The sequence below is a fragment of the Cygnus atratus genome, chromosome 8 (genome assembly GCF_013377495.2).
Source record: "Cygnus atratus isolate AKBS03 ecotype Queensland, Australia chromosome 8, CAtr_DNAZoo_HiC_assembly, whole genome shotgun sequence".
In the NCBI taxonomy this organism is placed as follows: domain Eukaryota; kingdom Metazoa; phylum Chordata; class Aves; order Anseriformes; family Anatidae; genus Cygnus; species Cygnus atratus.
The window spans coordinates 10,745,536-10,773,078 of record NC_066369.1 but is presented as its reverse complement, the minus strand read 5'-3'; the positions used below and the strand labels follow the sequence as shown (position 1 = coordinate 10,773,078).

General features: G+C 49.0%; 1 protein-coding gene across 1 annotated transcript; it reads right to left on the bottom strand.

The window, feature by feature from the left end:
• Positions 1-676: 676 nt before the first annotated feature.
• On the bottom strand, positions 677-14,346 carry RGS8 (regulator of G protein signaling 8). Its single transcript, XM_035537800.1, has 5 exons — positions 14,321-14,346; positions 12,335-12,436; positions 11,348-11,412; positions 2,564-2,730; positions 677-859 (listed from the first exon to the last, which is right to left on the bottom strand). Exons 1-5 carry the CDS (start codon positions 14,344-14,346, stop codon positions 677-679), a joined length of 543 nt encoding a protein of 180 aa, XP_035393693.1.
• Between the last annotated feature and the right edge of the window lie 13,197 nt (positions 14,347-27,543).

Below are 27,543 nucleotides of genomic sequence, written 5' to 3'. Positions count from 1 at the left end.
ACAGTCACACAAAAATAGCATCTAGTGTCCACCCCTGGAAGAAAAGCAGTCAAGGGCATGGAGGGGCTGTGACAGGTCAGCTGCTGTGGCATCATGAGGTGTGCAACCAAAATGGAAGGGTGAGCTGAGTTTGCTGATGGCTTCCACTGTGGGAAGCAGCAAGAATCGTGTGCCTTTGTCTTCTCACTCCCACCCTCTCTCCCTCCTCACAGCCTCAGGATCCAGACCCCAGCAGCCAGTGTGGGGGATGGTGCTTTGGATCGTACTTGGCTACACAAGTTTCAGAGCTGCCCTTAGGGCCCTTCCAAACACAGGGGATAGGTGAGAGCCAGGGAGGTGTCTGGAAGGATGGGAAGGTGCAGAGACATTATTTACAGACAAACCAACGCAGTAATTTCAAAGGAAACCTGCCTTCCCAACAGATGACCCCATGACTAGAGAGGATAGGGTTTTGTGCTAGAGAGAGGCAACAACTGCAAGATGCTACTGCTAACCAAAACGCACAGAGACTCGAAAAGTCCTAATTCCACATTCAGATCACACTCTGGAAGCCTCTTCTTCCTCTCCTCCCTCTTTTCTCATCCCCACTGCTTTTAACACCAAGAAAGTTTCACATTTAGACATGGGTTGTTGCTGTTGTAGGAAGCACATGGTTTCTGAGGGCCCCACTGCTGTTTTAGCTGAGCCTCCTCTGGGTTTGAGATAGCAGGTCTGTGTAAATTTTGGATCTCAGGAACCTGGGATAAGAGTCTTTTTCCATCAGGCTGTGCACCTTCCCCTGAGCTTGGTCAAAGCAAGAGAGGGAGGGCTCCTGCATGTTTCTTCTCGTCAGCTCCCGAGTCTGGAAGTCTATGTTCACCTAGGAAAAGCAGCAGAAAAGAGTTTGGTACTGAGTGACTGGTTTGCTTGCTTAAAACGGCATGTTTCATCTCAGTGACAGGACCAAGCACCTACTCTCAGCCATGCCTAAACAGTGCCCCTAACTCTGTGGGGTTTAGTAATCCAGAGTTATAAATCCTGTCCCAAACTTGGAGAAGCTGAACTAGATTTATAATGATCTGAGCAATTCTGAAATCAAGTTACTTTTATTCAGGCTCTCAAGCATGGATTTACACAGCAAATCTTCTAAAAATGTTAACTTGGCTTAACATACCTTTTCTCCTGTTGACCAAGTTTCTTCTATTCCCTTTTTCTTCACTACACGCCCAATAGAAGGGTGAGTGAACTTTTAGCGGGGTTTAAACTATCAGTATATTCTTATTAAATGTTTTTAAACTATGTTGTTACAGAATAAATTGTTTGATTTTTCCCATAACAGCTTGATGTTACCATATCTTCAGTAGGGACTTGAAAAAACAAACAGTCCTCATGTTATGACTGCAGCATGTTTGCAAAGCCAACAATACGCATTTTCCTGTTCTCTCTCCCTTGCAAACAGTTAGCGTTTGTTAGGGTTATTGTTTAAAACCTGTCTGTTAAGATGTTATTTGTCATTATTACCCCAGTGTCCAAACTTAAAGCTGTCTAGAAAGTAAAGCTGTCTGCCTTAACCCAGACAACAGCAAAATATAGATTAGCTCTCGATGTCACTTAAAGGTCATTTCACATTCTAGCATGACAACAGGAACAAATTTTAGGGAAGACTCCATCCAACCTGCACTTGTATTTCTAATGCAACTTCAGTCCTGCAGTCCTGAAAATCTCACCCAGCTTTTATGAATATCAGCACACGGTGTTCACCGAGGGCACTGGGGATTGAAGTGCACCCTGAGATGCCCACACCACTTGGTGCTTGACAATGGCTTACAATAATAGCCTTGCTAGCTCAAAGATGGAGTGGGGGCAGCCCTCTTAGAGGGATCCCCTTGCAGGCACCTTTATCATGACAAGCACCCGTGCTATCAAGCAAGAGAAGTGCTGTGGGAAAGCAGGTGCAGCAAGCACTCTCCTGGTTGCGTTATTAATACAGTAGCACAGCACAACATCACGACACAGGATCTGACAGTCACATCAGCCTGTCAGTACTTTAAAGAGGACTTAACAATTCCAGGCTTCAGGTTGTGACTGCGTTTTTTGTTCACCTCTGAGTTATTGCTCGCATCTTTCAGGAGCTCTAATTGAGTTTGGAGTTAGTCAGCAGATAAACACTCTTCCCTGGAGAGTCAACAAGTTAGTCATTCGTGGGATGCTCTTAGACAAAATGTCCTGGGAGAAATGAGCCCAATAGCCTGTTTGGGGATTGACAGTAAATGAGAGGTTCAATGTGAAAAACTCCTAGGAAGCTGGTGGAGGCTAGGAAATGTGGGTTGCAGTTGCCAGTGAACTCACTGGCTATGACTAATTTAGTATCATCAAAGTAGTTACCCTCACCAGGGGATGAGTCACTGCAAGCAGAGGCAGCAGGAGCAGGCAGGATGGAGTTCCCGTAACAGGAAGCATTCTCCTCGCCATCACCTCCGGGAGGGAAGGAAGGAAGAGCTCCCTGACCCCCCGTGTAGGGGAGCTGGACCTGTTCCCCGCGCCAGAAGGATGCTCTGCCTGCCCGAGGTGCTGGCCTACCAACCTCTCGAGGAGCCTGCACGTCGATGAACTCCTCAAAGATCCGCTGGGCCTTGGATGCCAGTTTGGCTGCTGAGCGGGTCTTCTTGAAGTCCTCGCAGGCGAGCCAGAACTCGAGGTTTTCCTCGCTGAACTCTGTCTTCAGGAAAGCGCGGAAAGCGGCCAGCCCATCTGCAAGGGAGATGAGGGGAGTTACAATGGAAGGAAAAAGAGGGCAGGGAGCAGTTTTGTAGGCATCCCCCCATCTGTCTACTAGAGGCCATTCAATTTTTCTCACAGGCTATGTGACAGCACAGTCCCTGATCCCAGGACTTATTCATAACTTACACTGTTACATCAGCTGGAGTCTCACGAGCTGCCATGAGACCAAACGTTCTTTGCTGCTATTTTGAAAAATATTTTTTGCCAGCTAACATGAAAAGGTTTTCTTTGGGACTGGGATAGCTAGCCTTTGAAAAATTCCTCTTGAAATCATCAGGCTCCAATGATACAGTCTCTTTGCCACACCGTCTTTTGCATATTAATGTCCCACTTTGTAATGTCCTATCCATTTAAGAAAAGCCTTTAATAAAACATAGCGCCTGTGGACTTGTCTCCTATGCTTTCTGTCACTTTGCTTTACTGCCTTGTGACATATTTTTAGTTATTACTTATACAGAGGAAGGATCTTGGAGAGCCTAACTGTTATAGCTACAATAAAGGGGAAAAGGAGAGGACACAGCGTAATTACTACTTGTCTAGTCAGTGGTAAAAGTGTTCTTATCACTTGCTAATGCTTAGCAATTGTGACATTTCAGTAATGTAATCTGAGTCAGCCGGGACAGATTAGAAATATGGAAAGATTTATTAGGCAATATGTGCTCTTAAACCCCTGCCTGGGTGTATTTATGGACACAGCTATTGTTTTTTATTTCCTTTCCCTGAATGGCACAAGCAGAGTTGAAATAGCTGAAGGTTTTACACATGCCCTTTCTCCTTTCCTGAGCCTAGGGATAAATTTGGCTCCTAATTCTACTTCTTCCAGTAACATGTTTCTAACTTTTCCCGCTCTCTTTCTATAGGGTCTCAGCGTTTGTAGCTCATAACTGGAAACCTCCCTGGTCGGCATTAGCTACTTACTTCCAAGTAAGCGCCTAAAAATACTGACAGAACTGGGAATGCGCTCAGCAAGGTCAGACTCGATGAAAGAATGTGCAACTGCACAGCAGAGATGGACAAAGGATTGCAGGACTTGAACTCCTCCTGCAATGCTGTAAAATGTGGGCTCCACCTGCCCCCTTTCTTCTATGGGAGGTCTTGGCAGCGCTGCCTTTCCTCCTCCCTGCCATGGCCAGGAGCACAGGACCAGGGAAGGAGCCTGAGGGGTGATATCTGCTGCTTGGGGCACGTCATCTTCAAGGCAGGCAGTGGCTGGCCAGGTCAAAAGACCCATCACAAACTCCCTTACAGCTTTGTCCTTGTTTTCTTGCCTACACCAGGTATGTGAGGAGAAGCAACAATACAAGTCCCCTTTTTCTCCTGATCTTATTTCTGCTCCTCTCTTGTATCAGATGATGGCTGAGGATAGTGAGGTATTTTTCAGTTCTAGGTCCTGAGCCTCAGCCCTAAGAAATTGCCCCATGTGTTGAACAGCAACTAACAGTCCTGCTTCTGGCTGCACATAAGTTAATGGAGATATCTGGCTGCCCTGACTCTCAAAGGGAATGACAAACAAGATATTAGGCCAGGTAGGACCAAACTCCAGGCTAATACTCTCCACTTCAGGCTTCTCAAAGCTCCTTCACTGACGGGCTTGGCAATGCTAACTGCTCCATCAGCACTCTGCATTGCAAAGAGCTGTCGTGGCACAGCAATCAGCAGCTAGAAGAGGAATGTTTCCATCTCAGCTACCCTAGTTTCTTTTTGTCAGCCCCAGGAGGGCAAGGAATGAACGAATGGCAGTATCACTCCAAGTCATCCTGGTGCCCCTTGGTTAATGCACTTGTAGAAAGAGATGATGGGGGTTTTGGACTGTTACTGCGGGCAAAGCCAGGGCTCTTGCCCAAGAGCACTGCAGAGCAGCTAATAGTGCAAATTGTAGGTTCAAGACGGGGGCAACAAGGCAACATTAGCCCTCGAGAAGTCTGCAGAACAGAGCTCCAGAGGCATCTCTGGGAGCCGAGTGCCTGTCAGGATCACGCTGCCCCCGGCTGCTTGGAGCATCTGCATGGGCAGATAAACGTGGCACAAGAGAGAATGTTTTAGGGCTCGTTTCCTTCAGGAAACATAGGAATCCAGGAGACACAAGGATGCTTCAAAGCCTATGTTCCCTCCCTATTTAATGTCGACAAAATTCATAAGGATTTTGTGGATGACTTGAGAAGAGAGCAGGGAGCCCTTACGAGAAGAAACGGAGAGGACATCACAGTCGACTGACAATTTCAGAAAGGAGAAAGTATGGAAGGGAAAATGCAGCAGTTCCCTGAGATGTATGCCATTTGGTATGTCACTGGCTCGTAGGATGTTTGGTGTTTATTATTCAGGCACCCAAATACACTGTTATGACAACACAATCTCAGCTGTATGTCCTGGAGGAGATCTTGCTTCCCTGTCCTGATCTTCCCCCATCGCCTTTCCTCTCCAACAGCTCCCAGAGCCCCAGCACTGACAGAGGATCACTTGCCAAAAATAGCAGCTGTACATGGCAAATATAATATCTGCAGAATGTAATATCTGCTAAAACAAGTGGACTTCGTGATTGATGAGATGAGAAAGGCCTTTGCTTCAGCCCTGCCCCAGAGAGCAGCCATGGCAGCTGGGACCAGGAGGTTTCCACATGCTCTGCCTCCCGCTCTTATGTCAATCAGCCCCTTTTTATCTCGAAGTAAGTTTAGACAGACGATATATAAATAATAGTATCTGGCTGTTCTCCACTTTTTTTATATATATTTCTGTCATCTCCTCCCACAGCCTTAGGGAAGCTGGAAAGGATCAAGCCAGACCTGCGAGGACCTTGCAGAGGAGGCCTTGGATGCAGGAGAGGTCATCCTCAACTTGAGGCTGCCTCGCTCTCCGCAGATTCGCCCTTAGCCTTTGACTCTCTGCCAGCGTTTACAGCTGGGGCTGGCAGTCAGAGTTCAGCCTCGGAGATGGAAGCCCAGATGACCGCATAGCAGTAAATCGCTGCCAGGCTGCCCACGAGCTTATCGTGGAACAATGACAGATCTAATGGAAAGGGCAGGAGGGCAACGAGGTGGGGGACTGGCACCACCTGAGCTGGAATATGACCTGGATGTTGACTTTAATGTCCTGTACATGAAGACTACCAAGGAAGCAAACCTCACAAATGACAGGCATTTCAAAGCTCATCCCACCCAACTGTACAGCTTTTTTTTTTTTTCTTTCCCACCAGCAGGAAGCAACCAGCACTAGATTGCAGCACAACATGAACAGGAGTGCATCACCAGCAGGGTCAGCCTCTTGAAATAGCCTAGAAGATGCATGGAGCACCTGAGAAATGCAAGTCCAATGGGATGTTTTGCAGAAAAAGCACGGAGATGAAAAGCTGGATTAGAATTCGTCGTGATGGTAGTGAAGCACTGGAACAGGCCGCCCAGAGAAGTTGTGGATGTCCCATTCCTGGAAGTGTTCAAAGCCAGGTTAGACACTGCTTTGGGCAACCTGGTCTACTGAAAGATGTCCCTGTCCATGGAAGGAGGCCAGAAGTAGATGGCCTTTAAAGATCTCTCACAACCCAAGCCATTCTCTGATTCTGTGGTATCTTTAGAGATCTCGTGGGATATCCCCAAAACACACAGCTGAAAGGCATGGCTGCTCAAGAAACAGACACAGTGGTGTAAATGTACAGCCCTTCAATACAGCTGTTGGATACTTACTCAGGAATTTGACTCAAAAGAGTGGTGAGTCTTGCTTGAAGCCAACGGATTATATTACTTTCAACAGGGCAGATAGGATGATGGCAAAGAAATAGAGCTCTTCTACCTGGGTGTCAGGAGTCAAAAAGAGGAGCAGAAGAACATTTGCTTTACAGTTTTGCAGTGTAAATAAAAGCCTTAAAAGGACCAGGCTCTGCTCTCTAGAGCAGCTAAAATTAAATTTGTGATTTAGATGGGAACTACCAGGCAGATCAACAACTACATGAGGTCTCAGATATTCCTGAAACCCCACTCAGATGTTATCCTTTGGGCTGTGAAGAGTGGTTTCTTTGCAGAAAGAAAAGCCATGGAGGAAGGGACTTAACTGGCTTGCACAAAATAAAGTACAAATCTTAACTAAATCAGGCGTCAGCAACGTGAGGAAGAGCTGAGATTAATAGCTTAAATCATTCAGGCAGACAGTTTAATAACCAAGGATCTAGCCACTGTCAGAGTAAGAAAGCTATCAACAATCATTTATTTAATGCATGCATTTCACACCATCAGAGCCATCAGCACGTCATGTAGGAAATAAAGAGAGAGTCCTTATGGCTGGTAGATGGATGGATTAGCTCTGTGCAATATTTTGGGTCCAGGTCTGAAGAGACAAGGCCACAGTGTTCTGCATAGCATATGTACGTGCTCTCACTGCTGCTTAGCATTGCTTTGGTGAATGTTAGCTGCCTGTCACCAGCACAATGCTAATGCTAATGCTGTTCTGGCTTAGAAAGAACTGGGAGTAGGAAGGGATATTCCTATGCTGTGTGGGAAGAGCAGCAATGTATAGACAACAGAAGAGGAGGAAGACAATAAAATTTGGGCAGAAGAGCACAGAGATCACAAAAAAAATGTAGATGGCAAAAAAAGTCATCCTTGAGATAAAAATGGAAATTCAGCACAAAGGTTTTCCATGTCAGATGCTTCGTTGAAAACTGACTAAGGGTTGAGGACAGACTGTCCTGCCGGATTCTGGACAAATGACAAGCCATGTGTCCAGCCCCGCGAGGGATGCAGAATGAGACATGCCATTGCTTGTATTTCCCTCCGGCAGCCTGTCAAAAGGAATCTCCATCTGGCTGACCAGACTGTACCTCCTGGGCACGGGTACAGCAGGGGGATTACTCCTCTGTTACTCACACACATACGCACACACTGCGGACCACATAAAGCTCTGGTTCCCTGGGAGCCATCACTAATCCAACACTGGCACAAAACGGGAAAAGATGCCAAAATCTCGCATGTTAAAACCTCTGCTTTTGCCCCCTTAGCACCCAAGGAAGCATGCTACATACAGCCCTGCCTCTCACTTTCTCAAAACCCAGCTGCAAAGCAAGATCAAGCTCCTCTCTCCTGCTGCCTGCCATGCTCACAAGCCCTGACCCAAGGGAACACCGCTGTGCTTGGAGATACGTTTCTTGCAACGAGCTCAGACAAGGCTCCTGCTCTAAAAAGAAAGGGGACTGACTGGCTGACCCTACAGTTTCAAGTTGATTTGCTTCACCCATTAGCAAGAACGAGTCAGATATCATTGCACTGACCTACTTGCCTGGGGCTGCCAGTGAAGCTGAGCTGTGCTGTATCCTGCAATTTGGCACTGCTGCTCTATCAGGGCAAGGATGAGTGATGCTGAAGTCCCTATGCCAGTGCAAAAGGAAGGTGAGGGTGTGACTAGGAGAGCCTGAGTTGCACTGCCTTCCCTACCTGCAATCTCTTGCCAATGTCAATACAATTGTTTTTTTAAAGTGCTGGGAACTAAACAATCTGAATCGGACCGCTTTCTTTACAAAAAAGAGCACTGCCCAACCTGGGAATCTCCGGAAACATGCAGTTGCTTCAAGATCCAGGGCTTTTCAATACTCCACTCAAGGTACTGACATAAAGTAGCATGCCAGGATCAAACAGTATCTACAGAGTTCATTCAGTAAAACAATGGGGGAACAGTGGAAGGGGCGCCTAAGGGCCATCACACTTAAGGAATATTTGACAAAAATAAGCATAACATTCTCCATAGAGTTTGTGTAATGCATAATGCCTGTTCAGACCACTTCCACTTGAAGACCTTTTGGAGATTCAGGAAAATAGGAAGTGAAGGAGTAAAAGTTGTCTGTCTCTCTCATACAGCTGTTATACCCAGCTCCCAAGTCCTACTTGTGCACTGATTTTCCTGAAAGAATGGGATGATTGGAAAGAACGCCAAACCGCTGTAACGGCTGACTGAGAAGGAAAGCACCACTCAACTTCCTGAAATCAGCATCACAATCTCCCTTCTAAAAATAGACAAACTGTCCATCTAGTGAAGAAGGAATTTATGACAGATGTGTCAAGCAGAAGCGGTCTACCTGCTAATGTTAGAAACCACAGGGGAAATTCTCCATGAGCCCAGCTGGTGCTTAACCCATGCCCTGAAGCATGAATTGGAATTTTCCCTGGCTAATATTTTTCACCTGGGCAGTCATAGTGAAATTAGACTGATACAGTTCTGTCCTTCTCCTGGCACTAGAAATAGGACATTAGCTGGCACCTGTACTATAGACAGACGCAGGCAGGACATGCACTGCTTTTCTTACGCTGAAATTTTGGTCAGACACAGCACAAGAGTCCCTTACCCTCTCTAACATCAACTCATATTTACTAGCATGTTTCTGATAGCATAAATGCAGCTGGTTTATTTTCATAACAGATCTTTAACAATTCTGTGTTTTGGATGCAAGTATACATAAACGAAAACAACGATTTTACAATTCCTTCTAAGCACATATGAAGTGTATCTTTTCTCCTTTAAACCAGTGTAAAATAACACTTCTGTTTAAACAGAGCTTTCTGTATTTGCATCATTATATCCAAATGCAGGCTTTGTCTGCAGACTAGCTATTCCAGAAGCTTCAGGTCAGAGCTGATGCGATACATTCTTTTAGAAAGTGGTTTATTAAACAACAATTTTTTGCCACTGATCACCAGGCAATGTCAACATGACTGCTGAGAAGAAAAAAGAAGCTCAATTTAAATTTTAAAAATCACCTTCTGTTGCTATGAGGAATTAAATATTTCTCACGAGGTGTCAAAGAGTTCCCGGAATTACTTCCCATTCTAGAAACAGGAAAGATTCTGGTATTTCATTTATCACTTTATAAGGCTAATTTATTAATATTATATTCTTATGGATGCTGTTGGATGAAGTAATCGAAGTAAGGTTTGATTTAGCATTCCCAGCACTCAGCTGAAGAGGGAACAATCTGTATATAACTTCAGTACAGAGAGTGTGACTTCGCTGGCTTTTGTAACCAAAGCACTTTTGTTATAGTCTGTATCTAAGTAAGAGAATTCTGACCTTAATACTGTTGAAGCGGGAACAAGGGCTTGATTTTAAAGACAGAACTCCACCACTGATGTGAATATCCTGTCCTCTTCCACTTCCCATCCTCCAGGCACCCATGTCTCTTTTGTGCATTTTTCCCTTCTTGTTTTGAATTTTGACAAAAGAAATGTTCCCTCTTAGCCATACGCAGCTACATCATTTTTTTTTCCTACCGGCTGCAAGAGCAATGATCTCAACAAGATACTGCTGCTAAATTATATATTGCTTTTTACTGCCTTGGACAGCCAGCTTGTCTAAAGTTGTCATGTAATTCTCTGCCAAAACCGTTGTCATCTTAGCAGAAATCCAGAAGAACCGCACTTTTTTGAAAACAATATGATTCTACACTGGTATTTTAAAATGCAAATCCCACAAAACCTGAACCACTAAGAAAGTCAGACATTTCCATATTGCAATAAAATAGTTCACCACCCACACTGACTTCTCCCCAACCTCGATTTGCTCATTTTATTTTCGAATACAAACACCTTAACGAGCCTATACTGTGAACTTCGCAGCCTTGTTTACAATTTGTCAGCATGAATATGTTGGTGAAGCAGAATAATACAATAAAATGTTCTGAACAGAACTGATATGATTGATCTATTGAATGGAGTGAGGTGTGCTGATTATATGTTTGCATAACGTTTCTTGATGTGAAACTTTCAGGTTTGGTTCGGTAACTATAAATTAGATCCAGTTAAGTGCTACCATGCGTGATTTCTCCAGTAAGGACTGCTACAGAGCGAGGTGTTTAAGGTTACTGAGCTACATACTAGATTTTCCCCTAAAATCGATGAGACTAATCAGTCAAAAAGTCAGGAGATGGCTCTGATAATTTCAGCTGTATTGACTTGAATTAGAATATTCTGCAAGGCGATCACATCAATAGGAATGGGATGTTACGGTCTTCTCACCACTTAGGTGAAGATAAAATATTAATACCCCTGCAGTGGAGTGCTAACGAGCAGTGGCAGTGAGTGGGGTCTCAGGGGAAACCCTCCACTGCTTCCTAAGGTACACTGCTGTGCCATAGCAGTCCTGGCACAGGCTGCACCTCAGCACTGTGCAGCTGCAAAGCAGCTGGAGGCAGAGGGAAACTAGATGGTGCCACGGATCCTGAGGAGCTTTAGTGAGCTGAGAACCCATCACTGCTTGTGCAGAAAGGCAGAACCCGGGTGTACCTGCCAAGGAAGGTACGCACAGCCACAGCCTTGGAGCCCTGCCTCCAGAGGAACTGGAGAAAGCTAGAGCTGGGGCTGCTGGCTTTATCAGCTGTGACCCCACAGCCAGGAAGGGAACCCACAGAAATGCGCTCCCTCACCTTCTCACCAGAGGAGAAATCCTGCCCATGAGTTACTGTGACTGCTTCCTAGGGGGAAGTAAGCAGGTACCCAAGGGACCGCTCCTGTGCCATGCGGTGCATAATTTGTTTGCCTCAGTCATAAACAGTATTGGGGTATGGGGGGCATGAGGAGGGGGAAGAGTGGAGGATTGATAGAATTAGATCTTTACTCACATTTATGGGACAAAAGGACATCAAAGGAGTCTGCCCATCTTGTTGCTTCTTCTGTTGACAGTCTTCTGAAAGAAAGGAAGAGGCAAATTACAGACAACCCACGGCTGCTGGTCCCCTCCAGAGCTGCTTGACAAGGACACCAAAGAAGGCTGGAATTCTTACCAAACTTTGGCTATCTACAGTGTAGAGGCAAGTGAGCAAGTCACCCTGGGTTCCCTTCAGAGTCAGCAGGGAGATGCCATGGGACTTGCAGGGTTCTCCTCATCTCCTCTTCAGGTAGGTGGGTGAAATAAGCCAAATGAATCACGCCCAAAAAGGGACCGATTTTTCCTCATTGACTCTAAGCAGAGGCCCAGGGAACAAGTTCAGATGTAGACATTTACATTGTAAATGTCAAAAGTTAAGTGAAATGAAACCCACACCTGCAGCAGTGTTTGCTTCTCTCTCCTGACTTCAAGGGGAAGGTTAGACTCTTAGCTCAGATGTAAGCAGTGACTTGTGACCAGATGAATTCCATCCCACTCGTCTTAAAACAGGGCTCTGGATTGTCTGAAGTACCTACTTCAAGTGCTGTGCAAACTGATTCAGGACATTTTGGTAGCGTTTAATACCAAGACTTCACTAAGGAGGACTGTGACCTGAAATTGCTGCTCACCTCGTGTACAAAGTCAACTGCTCAGACTTTGATTTGCGATGACAGAGGGATATATTATGTTCTCAAATATGTGCAGACGTATCCCATGTACAGCAGCTGGGACAGTGTGCATGTCCTATCTTACAGAAGAGCTTGTATCAATGATGCAGGCATTTTCCAGTATCGTTCCTGCTCTGTCAGGTTTTGTGTTTTCCTCCCTTCCTTGCGGCTAAAAAGAACTATGCAAAGCTCAGACAGCATACAGTGAAAGGTGGGTAGTACTAGAGGGGGTGGTGGGCAGGGAGGGGAAGGACAGAAGTGAGGATGGGGTGGGATGCTGCAGCTATACTCACTTCAAAGCCCGGTTGGGCTTGTCCGGAAGAATAGCTGTGAAATCATTATATGAGTCTGATTTGTGAGACAGGCAGCCCAGGCGAGTCCTCATCCCTCTGTTCCTGTGGTCGATGTGGGGGAGCAGGGGTGTGAGCAGGGGAAAACCAAAGAAGACGATTAAAAGTCTAGCCAGAGTGGCAAAACAGACACAAGAAAAAAAACCTCCTCAGCAGCTCTGCGCCTAATCAGACCTGTGACCCTGGCTCCCTCATCTGCAGAACGGACTCTGAAGCATCTCCAGTAAGATGCTAAGCAGATGCTAAGGATGGACACAGCACCAGAGCAGCTGAAAGCTCGCCCACACCAGTCACTCGGCTGATCTGACTGGCAAAAATGTTTGAAAGGCTGCACTTTGGGACAGTTTCTTGTAAAGATCTGCTCTCGGCAGGAGTGGGAAGACAGCAAAGGGGAGAATTACCAGTCGCCACAATCCAGCCACACCAGAACAGCACAAATACCGGTGCTTGAGGGCAGGAGGGGCTGGAGGAAGAGAGGGAGCAAGGCACCTGCAAGGTGAGCCTGCGCTGCAGAGCCACGAGACCCCAGCCAGGATCCCGGGCAGCTCCTTTAGACTCAGCGTTACATAAGCAGGCTAAAGCTGCCTCTTCCGTGACAGGTTTATCCATGCAGAAAATGGCCTTATTGCTTTTCCCTCTGAATTTCAAAGCGGTCCCAGAGCCTTTGGTGCTCCGCAGGCCCCTCGCCTCCTCACCAGCCCCTTCCCAGGCCAGCGCCGCAGCATCGCTCGTTACATAACGCCGGGACAGGGAGGACGGGGAAGGAGAGGAAACACAAAGGGAGAGGGAGATGTCACACACACGTTGCACTGGCCTGGCATTGTCTCCTCTCAAAAACATATAGATGCCGATTAACGGTTTGACACGGTGTCCAGCAGGGCACAGCCTGTTACTTGCCTCTCCAGCCTAAGGGCATCGCTTCTGCCACATTTCCCCCATGTCGAATGAGGCCGCTCTCTCCTCCTGACCACAGGAGGACAATTCAGCGACTGAGTCTGCACTTCTCAGCTGCTGCACCCGCTTCTGAGCCAGAGGAAGCCCTTCGCTGAGCCCTGCTGCCAAACAGAAGCCACACACTTTCTGTGGCTGCAGAGGGAAGCACAGGATTTTTCCCCTTCCATATGCAGTCCTTGCAGAACACTTCAGCACCGGCAACCGAGCCAATCTCTAGCATGCCTGTTTCCCCCTTCTCCTCCCGCCCTTCAGAGGGTTTCTATTATTGCACATTTTAATGTAATCTTAAAGCAAATTAAATGTTAATTAAATGCAAGGAGTGTCTCCCTGGCACAGCACAGGCAACTCACGGAATTTATCGAGCACAAAAACCTGGAGATTTTTAGTGGCAGGAATTGTTGCACAGCCTCAAAAAACGGACCCATGACCGGTGGGCTCAGGATGCTGCACTGCCTAAACTTCCAGCATCAGTGCAGATATACTGTATGCAAAGTGTCGCATTCCTAGCTGAGCCTGCTGGACCTGCTGACTCAAACTGACACCAAGCCCGCTATCGGATCTTTCTGGTACCTTTCTGATACCTCCTGCCCCCAACCTTTATCCTCCCTCAGCTGTTTGTTCGAGCAAGCTCACGAATTTCTCAGCAAGAGGTGTGACACGCATTGCTGCAATGCTGCTCAGATTTCTCTCTGATGCCTGAGATCAAGGGACTGCAGCAGGGAATCACAGCGTACGGGAGACAGAGATGCTGCGCCACAAGCAAGGAGCTTGTCTCTCACGGAACACCGATCTCTGGGTCATGGCTTCCAAGACAGGACACAGGAGAAAGAGAGGGAAAATCTGGGTCTGCGGGAGGTGGAGAGGCAAGGGAAGGAGGGAAGAGGGGATGGTACAGCGAGCCGAAAGGCTCACTGGACGAGGTAGACAGCGACAGGATGGGCAGGGGTGAGGAATGCAGCGTGTCTTTTCAGTTACCTCCGTGGGATCAGTAAGGCAGCCATTCAGGCATCCAGTTATAGTTAACCCCTTAACTGGCTGGCTTGGAGAGCAGTCAGGGCTGTTTGCAGGAGATAGGAGTGCGGGAAGGAGGGATTTACTGTTTCATGTCCTGGCACTTAAAAATATACCAAAGAATCCTCTGCAAAAAAAGGAGGGCCAGTTGTTCTCAACCCATTTGATCCTCGCTTCCTAGCGTGGAAGGTTGATTTTCCAATGGAAGACGTTCAGAGTTGAGAGATGATCACAGAGAAGAGACAGCATTTCCTTCTAAAACCAGGACAGCAGGTTAAGTCCAGCTTCAGGTCTAAAGTGACTTGAGTTTGGCGTCACAGCTCACCACGGAGCAGCAGGACTCGGCATTATCGCGCTCATCATTCAACACCTCTGAAGGTCTCTCCTCAACAGGCAGAGCTTCTGGACTGACCTCGCTAAGAAGACCAAACTACCTCTTGTCCCTGTCCCTCCAGGTCATGGCTGATGTTACCGGCCATCACGGAAAAGCTGGCACTGCAAATAAAATAAGAGGAGGACTTCACGCGTCTGCTGGTCCTTGCACCATCACAGGCTCAAGCACTCACACAAAAATAACTGAAAGAAAACATCTCCTCTTCCAGGCGGTGGCAGCCTGCGGGAAGTTACAAAGGGGGTGCACGGTCTGCAACGGGGAGGGAGGGAAGGATGAACGGACAGAGGGGGTGGCAGGGTCCCTGGGAGCCTTGGCACACAGCCCACTGGTTAAACAAATCTCCCATCAGAGTGAAGGCGAGGTCCACACCTGCCAGGAAACCGAGGGGACAGAGAGCAGGACCGAGCTGCCTGTATAGTGAGCAAAGTGCAAAGGTTTCCTGTTTGCCAGGACAAGGCCGAGCTCCAGATAACCTCCGTGTCCTCTTGCCCAGAGGGAACAACTGAGGAAGTGGCAAAGGAGTTGATGAGAGCAGAGACTGTGTGCAAAGGAGCCAGGACCCCGTTCCGCTTGGGCCTGAGGAGATCCCAAAGCTTGGGCTGCCCAACACAACGTCCCTTTTAAAACCTGATTACATTAAAAACGCACAAAGCCTCTCCCCAACTAAATTAATGGAACTGGGATTGCACTACATGCCAGTGAGTGCATTTTCTTAATCCCTGCCCTGACCGGCTGCTTCGATGCGCTTTAACTGAAATCAATCCTTGGTAATTCCTTAAGCCCCTTTAAATTTCCTCGTTAACAGTCTCACCCACATGCGGGGCCACAGCACAGGATCTCCTGGAGTCCCTCAGCCCCTCTTCCCCACCATCACTCTGAAATGACAGCTGGAAGCGGAGCTGGGTGCCCGCTGGGTGCCCTCTCTCTCCCTCGCCGTCTCCTCGAGCAGCATGCTTTTTGGGGTCCTGTTACAAAACAGCTTTCTGCTCGCCTCCGCTCCCACCCGCTCGCCAGCCCACACAACACAACCTGCGCAGCTGAGCAGCACCGAACTTCCCTGTGCTCCCAAAGTCTGCCTGACTTCAGGGATGCCGAGACCTACATTTGCCACAAAGACAACCGCACGGCTAGGCTGACATGCCCACGGATATTTCCTTTGATTGCAAATAAAGCCAGTCAATTATGGCTTTATGAACATAATCTGTAGCATGTGGTAAAGGCATCCCAGTGGGGGTCCGTGGTGCCGGGTTTTTCTGCCCCACACTCCATCACTTGCCCTACCTCCCCCCCCTGCGAAAGGACCCTGGGTCAAGGAGAATTGCCGGTCTCATCATGGACGTGCTTTGGGGTTTCTCCTTAGGAGACAAAGGAAGGGGGTGCAATTACGACAATCAAATTATCAACCCCCCCCAGGAGATCACCTGAGCAAAGCAGCCATCCCAATGGAAAAAATTAGCAGCACAAAAAAGAAACAAAACCACAACAACAACCCCCAAGGGGCTTCGAGAGATTAAGTCCATCCATTCACATGCAGAGAAAGCCAGATAAACCCGAACACCGAGGCACTGCAGCCAGACAGACACAGGGAAAAGATACTCACTGCCGTTGACCTGTCCTCTCTGCCGGTGGGTCTTTGCCAACACCGTGGTCACAGAGGCTCTGGGGAGAGAACAGAGCAGTCTCTTCAGAGACAACCCCCAGCACGGGGTGAAAGTCACACTCCGACACACCTCCCCTCCCCAGCTCTCCCCGGGTGGCAGCAGCAGCAGGGCTGGGAGCACAGCTCCGTCTCACATCCAGCGAGGGCTAAAAAAGCAGCCTCACCCGGCAGGCTGGGGCTCAGCTCTGCTGCGGAGCCGGCTCGCTGGCGGCACTGCCGAGGAGCCCACCTGATCAGCACGTTTCGCTGCATCCCTCCTCGCCCGCCGCCCCGCTAACCTGGCCGCGGATCTCCCCGGCCCCTCGAGATGGGCGACAGCTCGGCACGGGTGGCGGGTGCCAAGCGCTGGCTGGGAGCATCTGGGGGTGGGTGGGGGGATGCCTGCGAACGCTCTTCGCCGTTGTCACCCTCGGTATGTTGGAAGAAAGCAGCCGCCTGCGTCGGTTTAATCAGCTCCTCTGAGGTTTAGGGGAGGTTACTGCCCTCGGATCACAGATCGTCAGGAGTTACTAGACAGAAGGGACTGGGGAGTTTAATTAAAGAGCCCCGGTGTCAGCAGGGTCAAATGAAATCGTTAACGGGCAAGGGAGAGCCGTATTGCAGGGCATGGGAAACAGAAACCCACCCGGCTCGTCAGGGATGCGACTGACCCCTCGTCTCCCCTGATGTGCGCAGCCCCACTGGCCCCCTGCCGTGGTTTGGACCTCCCGTGGTTTGCTCACCCCACAGCACAAGCTCCCATTCCCTCTCCTCTCCTGCACCCCCACCTCAACCAGCAGAGGAGGTATATGGGGTTCTCAGCGCACCCCAGTGGGACTTCCGCGGGAACCTAGCCCCCAGCACACGTGGTGGGGCAGCAGCACGACCCCAGATCCGGGCTTGGCTCAGCCACCAGAACCCCAACACAGGTGCCGTGCAGGCTGTGCAAGCACCCAGGTGCACCCCAGGCTCACCAAGGGCACAAGCCACTGCTCGTTTTGATCCTGCTGGAGTTGGCCACTGCCTGGGACAGGGGCACCAGGGGAAAAAAAAGTGGCTGCAGTTACACCAGTCACTATTTGTCTCATTGCTCTCCTGCCTTTTTCCTAGAAACCCATAGCCACCCACCTCTCCTCTGCTAAAGCGGTGCTGGGCCTGACATCCTTGTGCTACTAACAGGGAACATGTCTTGAGGTAGCACATTACCACCAGCAACAGCCCTGGGGAAAGAGTCCTGCAGAACTTACTATGAAAACACGGGGATTAGTAGTGCTGCAGGAGTGATCCCAGCTCTCTGACCCGGATCCCCTCCTTCACAACTCAACCTGGCAAGGAAATAATTGCCTTGCTCTCACCCTGCCATCGCAAAGCCCAGGTCATCCTGACTTGGGTTAATCACGTCTCTGGTTACGAGGAGACAAGCATTCAAAAATAAAAAATAAAAATGCAGCGGCTGATACAATCTCCTCTCAGCCAAGGTCAAAGGTTGAGGTCCATCCTATGCCTCTGGTACAACAGGCTGGTTTGTTCAAGTTAAATAACAATCAGCTTCAGCCCTTGCCCCAAACCCAAGCCAAATTTAATACAACATCACCAAGGGTTCAGCTCCGAGCATGTCATTTCTGTTTTAATGCCCTTCCGCACTCCCAGGTTCTCTCTGGGCAACTGCAGGATGTCACAAGTGACACGGGCTGCAGCACCTCCAGGACATTAGTGGGGTGGAAGAGTGGAAGAGGCCAAGAAATGAGGGCTCCTGCTTGTTGTCCTCCTACGCCAGTTTTACACGTTGCTGTCTCACAGTCACCACCAGTATGGGCAGGGACCCCAGCCCCTATTTCTCCAGGCTGTCAGCACCCCCTTTTCGTGAGCTCAGTGAGGTCCTGGAGCAACCCACAAACAGCTCTGCAAAACACCATTTTTCTTTTACTTTCCTGGGCTGGGATGGAGTTAATAGAGAACGGAGTGAGTGAGTTGTGTTGACACAGGCACTATGGGAAATGTAATTAAATTGCAGATAAAGAGAACTGTATTTTACAGGGTAATATTTTAGAAAGCTTCTGTGAGATAGAAAAGGTTTATAGCAAATTCCTTCTAAAATGGCCCTCATATTTCTGACTACTCTGTACCTTCTATTTAAAACCTTTTAATAAAATAACTCATTTTGATATTAGGTTTGAATCCCATCCAAAATTTTAAATCTCTAAAAAATACCTTAAAGCAATTTCCTCGTGACCCGCTAACAGCAGACACAAACACATGCGGCACTGGAACTGTTGCCTGTCACTGGACAGGGTGGAAGGAAATTTGCCAGCCTGTTCCCCGGACAATAACATCACCTCCAGGGTCCTTCTCACCCTATTATTTTTAACTGCCTCCCTGCCTATTACGTGTGTTTTGTCCGTGCCCCTACTGATTATCATTTGAGCAGTTTTTACCCCAAAACTTCTTCCTGACCAAACATCTCCACTGGTTTCACTCGGTCCCAGCTTCTGCCACCCAACTGCTACAGTTGCATAGCCTGAAGACATCCGTTCCTTCCAGTACGGCTGCCCAAACATCTGAGATACCCAGCCAGCCCAGCTGGTAGCTGTGTGGTTTCTGCCACCCCCCCCAGGGAGGAGAACACTCCCCAGGGCTGGTAGCTGACCTCCCTTCTCACTTTGGGGCTACGACATCAGAGAGCAGCTACACTGACTACCTTACTTGCTTGGCTGACATCTCCGATGGGCTTGCCTTGAATAAACTCCTTTACCTTGACATTTAAGCAGACTACTCTCTATCTTCTCACTCTTGCTCTGTGCCTCTCTGGGATTCCATTATTTTATGCTTAACTAGCTGTCGTGCTGGGCCTGTCGCTTCCACTCCTCATTTCTGACTTCAAGGCCTTGTCATCTTTACAGCAACCCATGCCACAAGGCATTGAACTTCTTTGGGACTGTGTTTGCTCTTACTTTGTGACCTTCCCTGGTCTTGTGCCAGCATCTCTCTTTCCTCACACTGTAAGGCAAGGAGCTTGTTTTAGGGTGTGCTTCATGGCTTGCGAGTCCAAGTGGTTTTAGCCTGGCATCAAGAATGTGTTTCTTCAGACTGCTGTGACATATACCCCCACAGCTGAGTTCATTTTTTGGTTGGTTAAGTAAGATTCTGTTGCTTGTGACCTCTCTGGAAAGAGCTCTGTGATGAAGGATCTGTGACTGACCAAGTACGTGGGGCTAGCCACTTCCCTGCAGCAGTCACTGCCTCAGGAATGCAGGTGATCTGCATGCTGCAGAGCCTGCCTTTGGCTCAACCATAAGCCTCAGCCTTGGTCGACTTCTGCTGCAACCCAGGGGAGCTTTGGTTTGGTTTTGCCTTTTTTTTTTGTGTGTGTGGTTGTTTTGCTGGAGGACTGGAACGAACTACTGCTCTTGCCATGGAGTTAAAATCCTGCAAAACCACTTGTGACACAAAGCATCATTTGGTCTCCTCTGACACCCACAAATTCCAAATTTATTCAAAAGCCAGGCTGGTACCTATGTGGGCCCAAGCCCAAGGTAATTCAAATTAGTAATTAATTTGCCTCCAGAGCGTGCTGTTTCCACCACTGTTTACAATGAAAGCTGTTAACGTTAAAAGTAGTTAGTAACTGACAGCTAACACGCAATGCTCTGCTCACCGTCAGGCTGCCTGCCTGTTTTAGGATCCAGGGTAAAACACACTTGGTGCAGTACAAGGTGATTGGCTGGGCAAAAGAGAATTATAACTGATCTCAACAGCTTCCTAAACCGCAAAACAAATCACAGACTATCTTACTTATTAAAAGAATCACAAGAGCAGCTTTCCCTTCCAAAAAGAAGCTCCCATAGCATCAGGAAACACACAAAAAGCAAAAATTTAAGGGTTTTTTTTTTTCTGTTCACCTTAAGCCTCATATCATTCTCCACATCAGCCCTGGCAGGCAGGAAATCCTGAAAGGTTAAACAAGGAGAGCTTGAGTTTCAGGGGCAGGTGGGGAATCCATGCAGCTGATATCCTGGATAGGAGGGGGCATTGACAAAAAAAGCCACTTCTCATGCAGTAACGAGGCAGGGCAGGAGATAGGAGACACCCACTGAGTTGAATTCCCCTTGAAAATAAAAGGCTGTTTAAAAATAAAAACGAGTTACATAAAGCGTGCTCCGTTGTTCTGTCTCTGGCTTAGCTCGAGAGAATGGCAGCTATTTCAATTCTCCCCCGTGTCAATGATAAAAGTTGGACATGTGTGCAGCGCTCGGGTGTTGCGATGGCTGCAGCAGAGCAGATGCCTCCAGTGTGAGATGGCTCTGGGCCCCGGCCGGCGTGCTCCGACTCCCTCCTCGATTCCTCCAGGCAGGTAGGATGCAAAACCAACAGCTAAGTAGTGTGGGAGGCTCCAGGCTGAGTGGGGCACTGTGCAAGACAGAAATCAAAGAATTTCCCCTTTAATGCACTTTATTACAATTCCATAATTGTTCTCCGAGGAGACACGCTCCTGTGCCCAGGAGCAGTTACACGTTAAGAAACGCGTTGGTGCCTCGGCGTGCGCTTTGGAGAGGATCCTGTTAAGTGTGGAGCAGGGAGGCAGAAAGGATTGGACTTGACAGAGCCGCTCTGTGCAGCCTTGGAGTCCTCCCAGCTTTCAGCATCGCTGCTGCTGTCAATATGGCAGTGTCTGTAACGCAGTCGGTGTGTACGGCTGGGGATCTGAGACAGATCCACCCCGACAGACAGAACTCCGCAACGATCCCCTACTGCAGATGCTCCATCCCTGGTAGGTTTTGGCTGAGGGCTGATACTTGAACACAGGCCAGGGAGCGAGTCCTACTGACAGACGGGGTTCATTTTCTGCTGAGAGATCACTCAAGGTGCTTGCAAGCAGCCTGCATTTTGCGAGCTGAACGCTCTGCCAAACTAGTCGTTTACTGAATGGTAGAAATCATCCCTGAGATCTGCGGGCTGCAGTCACAAATCCATTTATGATGGACAAGGTCTGTGATTCTTTGCTCTTATCGCTGCTGTTTCAAAGCCTCGGGCTTACAGGGCATCCAGGTCCCAGAGCAAGGATTTACTGGGGTTATCAGCCACTACACAGAGAGGCAACGTGGCACTGGGAGGTCACTGCAGCAAAACACCTGAGCACGTGCTCGACTTGAAACATGTGAGCAGTTGAATGAATACTTGCATGATGAAATACAAACAGAGTAAACTGCCCGGGTGAGCTGGGATTCCTCTCTCATCTCTGGAGGCTGCTGCTCCAGCCTTAATTAAAACATAAATGAAGCGAGTTAGATGGGCTCATCCTCTTCTCCAGCAGATGGTGGTTCTTTCATAAGAATGTCTGCTGCATCTAGCACAAATCTCCCATCAGGAGGCTGGCTGGCAATCATCACTTGTGTCCTGACAGCCCGGATAGAGATGCACGCCGCAGCGCTGCCAGTGCCTGCGCTGGTCAGGCCCTAAGGACTGGGCAACGTCTCCAGAGCTGCGTGGAAGGACCGCAGGGCAAAAGGCCAGACTTGTGCTGCCAGAGCAGACAGTGCTGGATTTCTGCTTCCGAGGAGCTTTGGGCTGCAGGAACAAGTAAGCCTCAGAGCAGGGTGGCACAACAGGACAGCACGGACAAGCAGAGCACAGCCCCTTACGGTCAGAGCTGAAGTACCACCCTGGCAATGTGCAGGGTCCCCAGATGGAGGAATGCAACTAGGGATGCCCAGGACTCGGTGCAGCGATAATCAGGCACAGAGAGAAGATGCCAGCACGATGGGGCCTGTGTGTTTCTTAGCTGCACTGAATGACCAGCTCATTACCAGAAAAGAGAGGGCCCTTGCCGCTGCAGTGACCTCCACGAGCTACAGCAGTCCCACAGTCAGGGCTGCAGGAAAATGAGCCCACTTACATTAACCCCAGTTCTTCCCCCACCTGCAAACACTCCTGCCATCTGCAAGTTTTTGCTCCAGCCGTTGCTCAGTGCAGTTCTCTCCCCTCCAACACATTTTCCTTTCGCTCCAATTAGTCTTATTTTTAACTAGCTCAGCCCCAGTGTTCAGCTCTGGTGTTAGTCACAATGTCACGGATACCCTGTGTGCAAACATTCAGAGGAAAAACAACCCACCATCTTAAAACACCAACAACAGCAAAGGAAAAAATTCAAACCATCTTGCAGCTACAGGCACTGGCACAGACTAACATTTTCTCCCAGCATCAAAGGCCCACCGCTAATCCAATTGAAACGGAGATCACCCCCAGAACCAGCCCTGCTCCTCGTATCAGCCCAGCCAGGGGTGGGCTGGGGGTTAAGGTAGGAAGTGCAACGCTCTCTTTCCCTGCCTGCATCCCTTTGACCATTCACAGGACGCCACAGGAGGATTAACACACCAGGAGAAGCGCTGCCCTGACATTAACAGGGGTGACATCTGAGCAGCACGTTTCCCTTCGCGCTTTGCCTGTGGAGCCATCCATCCCCACAGAAAACTGGGGCAGGAACAAGTAAAATCCCCCCTCCCAGAGCCTCATATCCAAGCGGAGAGCCACCAGGCCTTGCATCACCCCCCGAGGGAGCTGTGCTAAGGTACTCCTAGCTCTTACCTGTCCTGCAGCTGGCAGCAGGGTGGTGGCTACGTGGCTTTTGGTGCTTGAGGGACACGGCTGGTTGGGGCCCTGAGGAAGAACAGTGCCTGCAGGCTGCCACTGCATCGGGGAGGGTGAGGGAGCCAGCCTGGCCACGGTTATCTCTGGAGGAGCAGCAGCAATCCGCCACTTTCCTGGCTCCCTAGCCCTGCATCTCGTGAAAAGAACAAGAGCCAGGGGGGTGGGTTATGAAAGAGAGGGAAGGGGGAGAAGGGAGAGCTCCCTCACACATGCACACAGCCGAGCAGACAGAGGCTTGCATAGGATGGCACTGCCTGACTTGCTCTCATTATTACTGCTGGCTGGCTGCAGCCTGTGGAGAGCTCGCCAGCATCCGTTGCAGCTGGGGGCATGGTAGAGAGAAGGGACAGGGAAGAGATTAGGTCCTCACGGACCAGCAGAGCAAGAAAAACTACTGGCTTGGTACTGGGGCCTTTGTTGTCTTTGTTTGCTTTTACCTGGGAGGGAAAGGGTCCTACTTGAGAGAAGGAAATGATAGTGCCAATAGAGAGTTCAGTTTTATCTTGACTACTCCTTTCCTCCCTTGAAAATTAAAAGTCTTCAACCCCAGTCCTCCTCAACACAGTTGAAGGATGCAGTAGGACTCATCTGACCCAAAGCTGATACAGACAGCATTGCATCAAGACAGCCAGAAAGCAGGCTGCACGTACCCAAAGCACCTACATTTAAATCTTAGCCTCTGCCTATCATTCCCATTATCTGGATCATGCTAGTACAGGTCCAGAGGCATGGCAGGGGTACTGGAGGCTGTGCAGAGCTGCCTGCAGTCCCTGACGCTGTGCTGATCTGCTCCAGTGACAATCCCAAAAAGACAGGAATTCACAGATCTAGCCCTAATCATCCCTGAAGAGGATTCCACGTATTTAATAGCACGCTTTTCAAAAGCGTCATGTGCTCAGAAGTGCAGGCCAGCTTGCAGGGAAGAAAAAGCTTTGTGCCTAATGCCTCTGTCAGCTTTTGAAAAATCCCACATCTCCTCCCTTCTTCTGTCCTAGTGCCTTACCACTCTGAGGTTTTACTCGGGGTGCTCAGTTTGGCCAGAATTAAACTAAAAGAGAGGCCAGATGGTTAAGGTATTATGGCCTCCCCTGAAAACTCCCAGTCACCTGTTTATCACAGCTCCTTACTGTAAGGTTTTCAGAAAAGACACGGAGATCTCGCCACACGGCTGACTGCTAATAAAATCAGTAGGTGTGATGCATTGAATTACGAGCACAGAAAGTCTCCAATACCCTCCGCAGCAGTTAACCTGAGAGCACACCGTGCTGCCAGGTCCGTCTCTACGTGACTATATATACGTATTCTGCAGTACACCTTTAAGGCTCACCTGAGATCACACGTGTCTGCAGCAGAGCAGGACAGGACCAGGCCCTACTAAGCAAAATCCAGCACCCAAACAACGCGTGTTCAGCTGGCCTCAGGACTCTGGTGTGCAGCTCCAGGAAACGGCTCCCTCGTGGGGTTGTGCTGCCAGGTGTCAGAATATATTTCAAGTCACAGCATGCCACCAACCCTGGAACAGAAAAGGTCTCACTGAGGATCCATACCTGTGGAGGGCCTCTTCTGCCTATAGCAGCAGATGCACTGGCCCAGGGGTGATCATTTTAGGACCCGCAACCATGTCTCCTTACTTCCCCTGCAATGGAAGTAAGAAGCTGAGATCTGACACTATGCCAAAACCCTGACCACTGCCCCACCACAGACAGACCCCAGCAGCAGCAGGGCTGGACCCCTTTAGGCTGGCTGAAGAAGGGAGTCCTATCACTGGAGGACGGATTCCTGCATACCCCCCTACAGCGCTGCACATCTATACTACTTCAGCAATAAATCCAACCAGAGTCTCGGCAGACGTAAATCGGTTTTCTTACACCCCAGGGCTGGGAGATTTCTCAGTGACATCCGTTCTCTACAGGGCTGTTTTTTTCTACAGATACCGTAGCACAATCTCCCAGTGCATTTTTAGTAGGGGGGAAAAAGCCATCCTTGTGTAGGAATTAAAAAAAAAAAAAAAAAAAAAAAAGACAACCACATCTGTATTTTCTGGGTAGTGAGCAACCATCTGCTCTGTGCTCCAAAGCATGCAGCCAACCTTCCAGTCTCCAGGACACGCAGGAAGCCTCACAGCCTGCCAGGAAGGCAGACCCTCTGGCATCCTCGCAGCCACACAGCTGGGGTCTGACTTTCCCCGGGGGAAAGGACAAGGCACCTCGGATGGTGTTTGCAATGAGATGTCCAGGACTTCACAGGGTTGTGCCACTCGCAGGGGGACACTCAGCACCACCGTGAAGGCGTTGTACGGGCAGGGACCGCTTCTCCCGGTTGAGCCAGGACTCCAGCTGCATGTGAAAAATCAGATGGCTTGTTTTGTATGCATGTGAAAGCCTAAACTTAGCAGGCAAGATGTTAATTCGTAGGGAAAATAGGCCATATTTATGTAACTGTGAAAAGCTGCAGTGAAGGTTACAGATCCAATGAGAGAGGAGCATATGTACAGCGCTAACGACAAACACCGCTACTCACCCTGCTTTGTCAAGAGCTCCAGCAACTGCATATTCATCACCCTACACCCCAGAGAACCAGCTCTGAGGCCTTGCAGGCTAAGAATAGAAGTCTCATTGTGTTTTCTCCTCCGTGGCCCAGGTTTCGTCCAGGATTAGAGGCACCGGGGTGTGGAAGCCCGGCTGAACAAGCACTGCAAATGGCAGCGTCCGTCTATGCCTGCTCGCAGTGCAGAGCTCACAGCTCAGCAGGGGCGGGTAACGCTGAATAAAGGGCGAATTCATTCACAGCCATGCAGGATGGCATTAGTGCCGGGCCTCTGCTCACAGAGACATCCCCTGTGGTGGATGGGGCACTCACAAAACACGAGTCCCTTGTGCATAAACAAAACCCAGGCATCTTTCAAAGCAGGCGGCTGGAGGAATGCCATTACTGACATTAGCAGCTCCTGGATGTAAAGTCCGATGGCTTGGATCCACCGCAGAAACCCCGGTTCCTGCAGGGGCCAGACAGCTTCACTGATAGTCCACCTACCCACAACAGTTCTCTCCCCTTATACACTTACACACTGCCATACTTGAATCGTGTCATGGAATGACATGGAAATATTAACAGAGCTAGTCATTCAGGTGTTTTTCACATACCCCACACACCGAAAGGTCTTTTAGCTTCAGATACTGCTACAGGGCAGTGCTGGCATCGGTGGGAAACTGCATAATAGTGCTATTTCTATGGCTTTGAGTTTGTGACCCTGGGACTCTGGTAAAGCCAGACTGACTAACAGACCTTGAAAATGGAAGGAAATGTAAATTTGCTCTCATAGGGAAACCAAGACAAAAAGCATTGAATTTTAACTGCTTGTGTAGCCACTTGTCCCTGATCTTGGGGCCATGTTCCTGGACACCTACCTGAAAGTAGCAGGGAATGATTTCCAGAGAGGTTGGTGAGCCAGGGTTTTCACTGTCTTTAAGCAGAGTCCAAGCCAGGGGCAGTACTGAACAAAGACATCAACAACAAAGGCATTGGACCCTCTAGAGAAGGTCTTTCTAGCTAGAACATCACATAACAGAGAGCTCTTTTGGGAAAGGACTCTCAAAATAACCTCTGTCTCTTCTAATGCAAATGCCCCTGGGAGCAATAATCTTTGTAAAGAGTTTCTGGAGAAAGTCTTAAAAAAAAACAACCCTCCCATTAATTCTGCATTTACCCTTGCTGCAGTGTTAACACACAGAGCCCAGAGGAGAGCCATCATCTTCCAGTACTCTTTCCTAAATCGCAGCTGAGAAGGATATAACAATGTTCCTGCTGCTCTCTCATTTCCTCTGGCTGTAGCTCATTGCTCGTTCAAACTAACCCACTGCGAGCAGCAACTCTGCAAAATGCATTTTGGAGTCATCATCTGGCTTTGCGGTGCACAACAACAGGGGACTCACCATCTGTTGCTGTTTGTTTAGCCCTTTTGTTAGCGAGCTAACATCTGGGAAAACTGCTGAGCCCCTGTTTAAGAAGCGGTGTGCTTGGAGAGGAGACATGCATGCCTTTGCCCTCTGTGAAAGACGGTGCGATCTGGGTACCATTTGTTTCTTGGGCCTCTTGTTCTTTGCCCAGTCATCCCCCTTCAGTGCCCAGAGTGTTGCATTTAGATGTTCTCATGACACTGGCTAAGATCAATCAGCACAGTCCAGCCATTTGACCCTGAGAACTGGCTTGCGTGCCTGGAAAGCCACATGCTAGCTCCAACTAAGCACCTGCAGATTAATTCCTCTTTCAGATGTGTAGCACTGCAGCCCAGCAAAACCCAGAACCACACTGTGAGGCAACAAAGTCCCTTTTAAACAGCCAGGAGTTTGGAAGATCCGTCTCCTATGGGACTAGGAAGGCAGGCAATGCAGCCTCAGACCCAACACCAGCAGTGAGATGGGGCTGGATCTGGTGCTTGAGGTTGGCTCTTACCTATTCCCTCCCCTGCCACCTAACCCATCACTCACATCAACACTGCTAGCTGTTTAG

Excerpts from the sequence above, each read along its gene's own strand:
- RGS8 (XM_035537800.1), bottom strand. The coding sequence starts at position 14,346 with ATGGCTGCCTTACTGATCCCACGGAG. Across the intron at positions 12,437-14,320 it reads GCCTTACTGATCCCACGGAG|GAACAGAGGGATGAGGACTC; the intron begins GTAACTGAAAAG and ends CATCGACCACAG. Across the intron at positions 2,731-11,347 it reads TGTCCTTTTGTCCCATAAAT|ATGGGCTGGCCGCTTTCCGC; the intron begins GTGAGTAAAGAT and ends TCTCCCTTGCAG.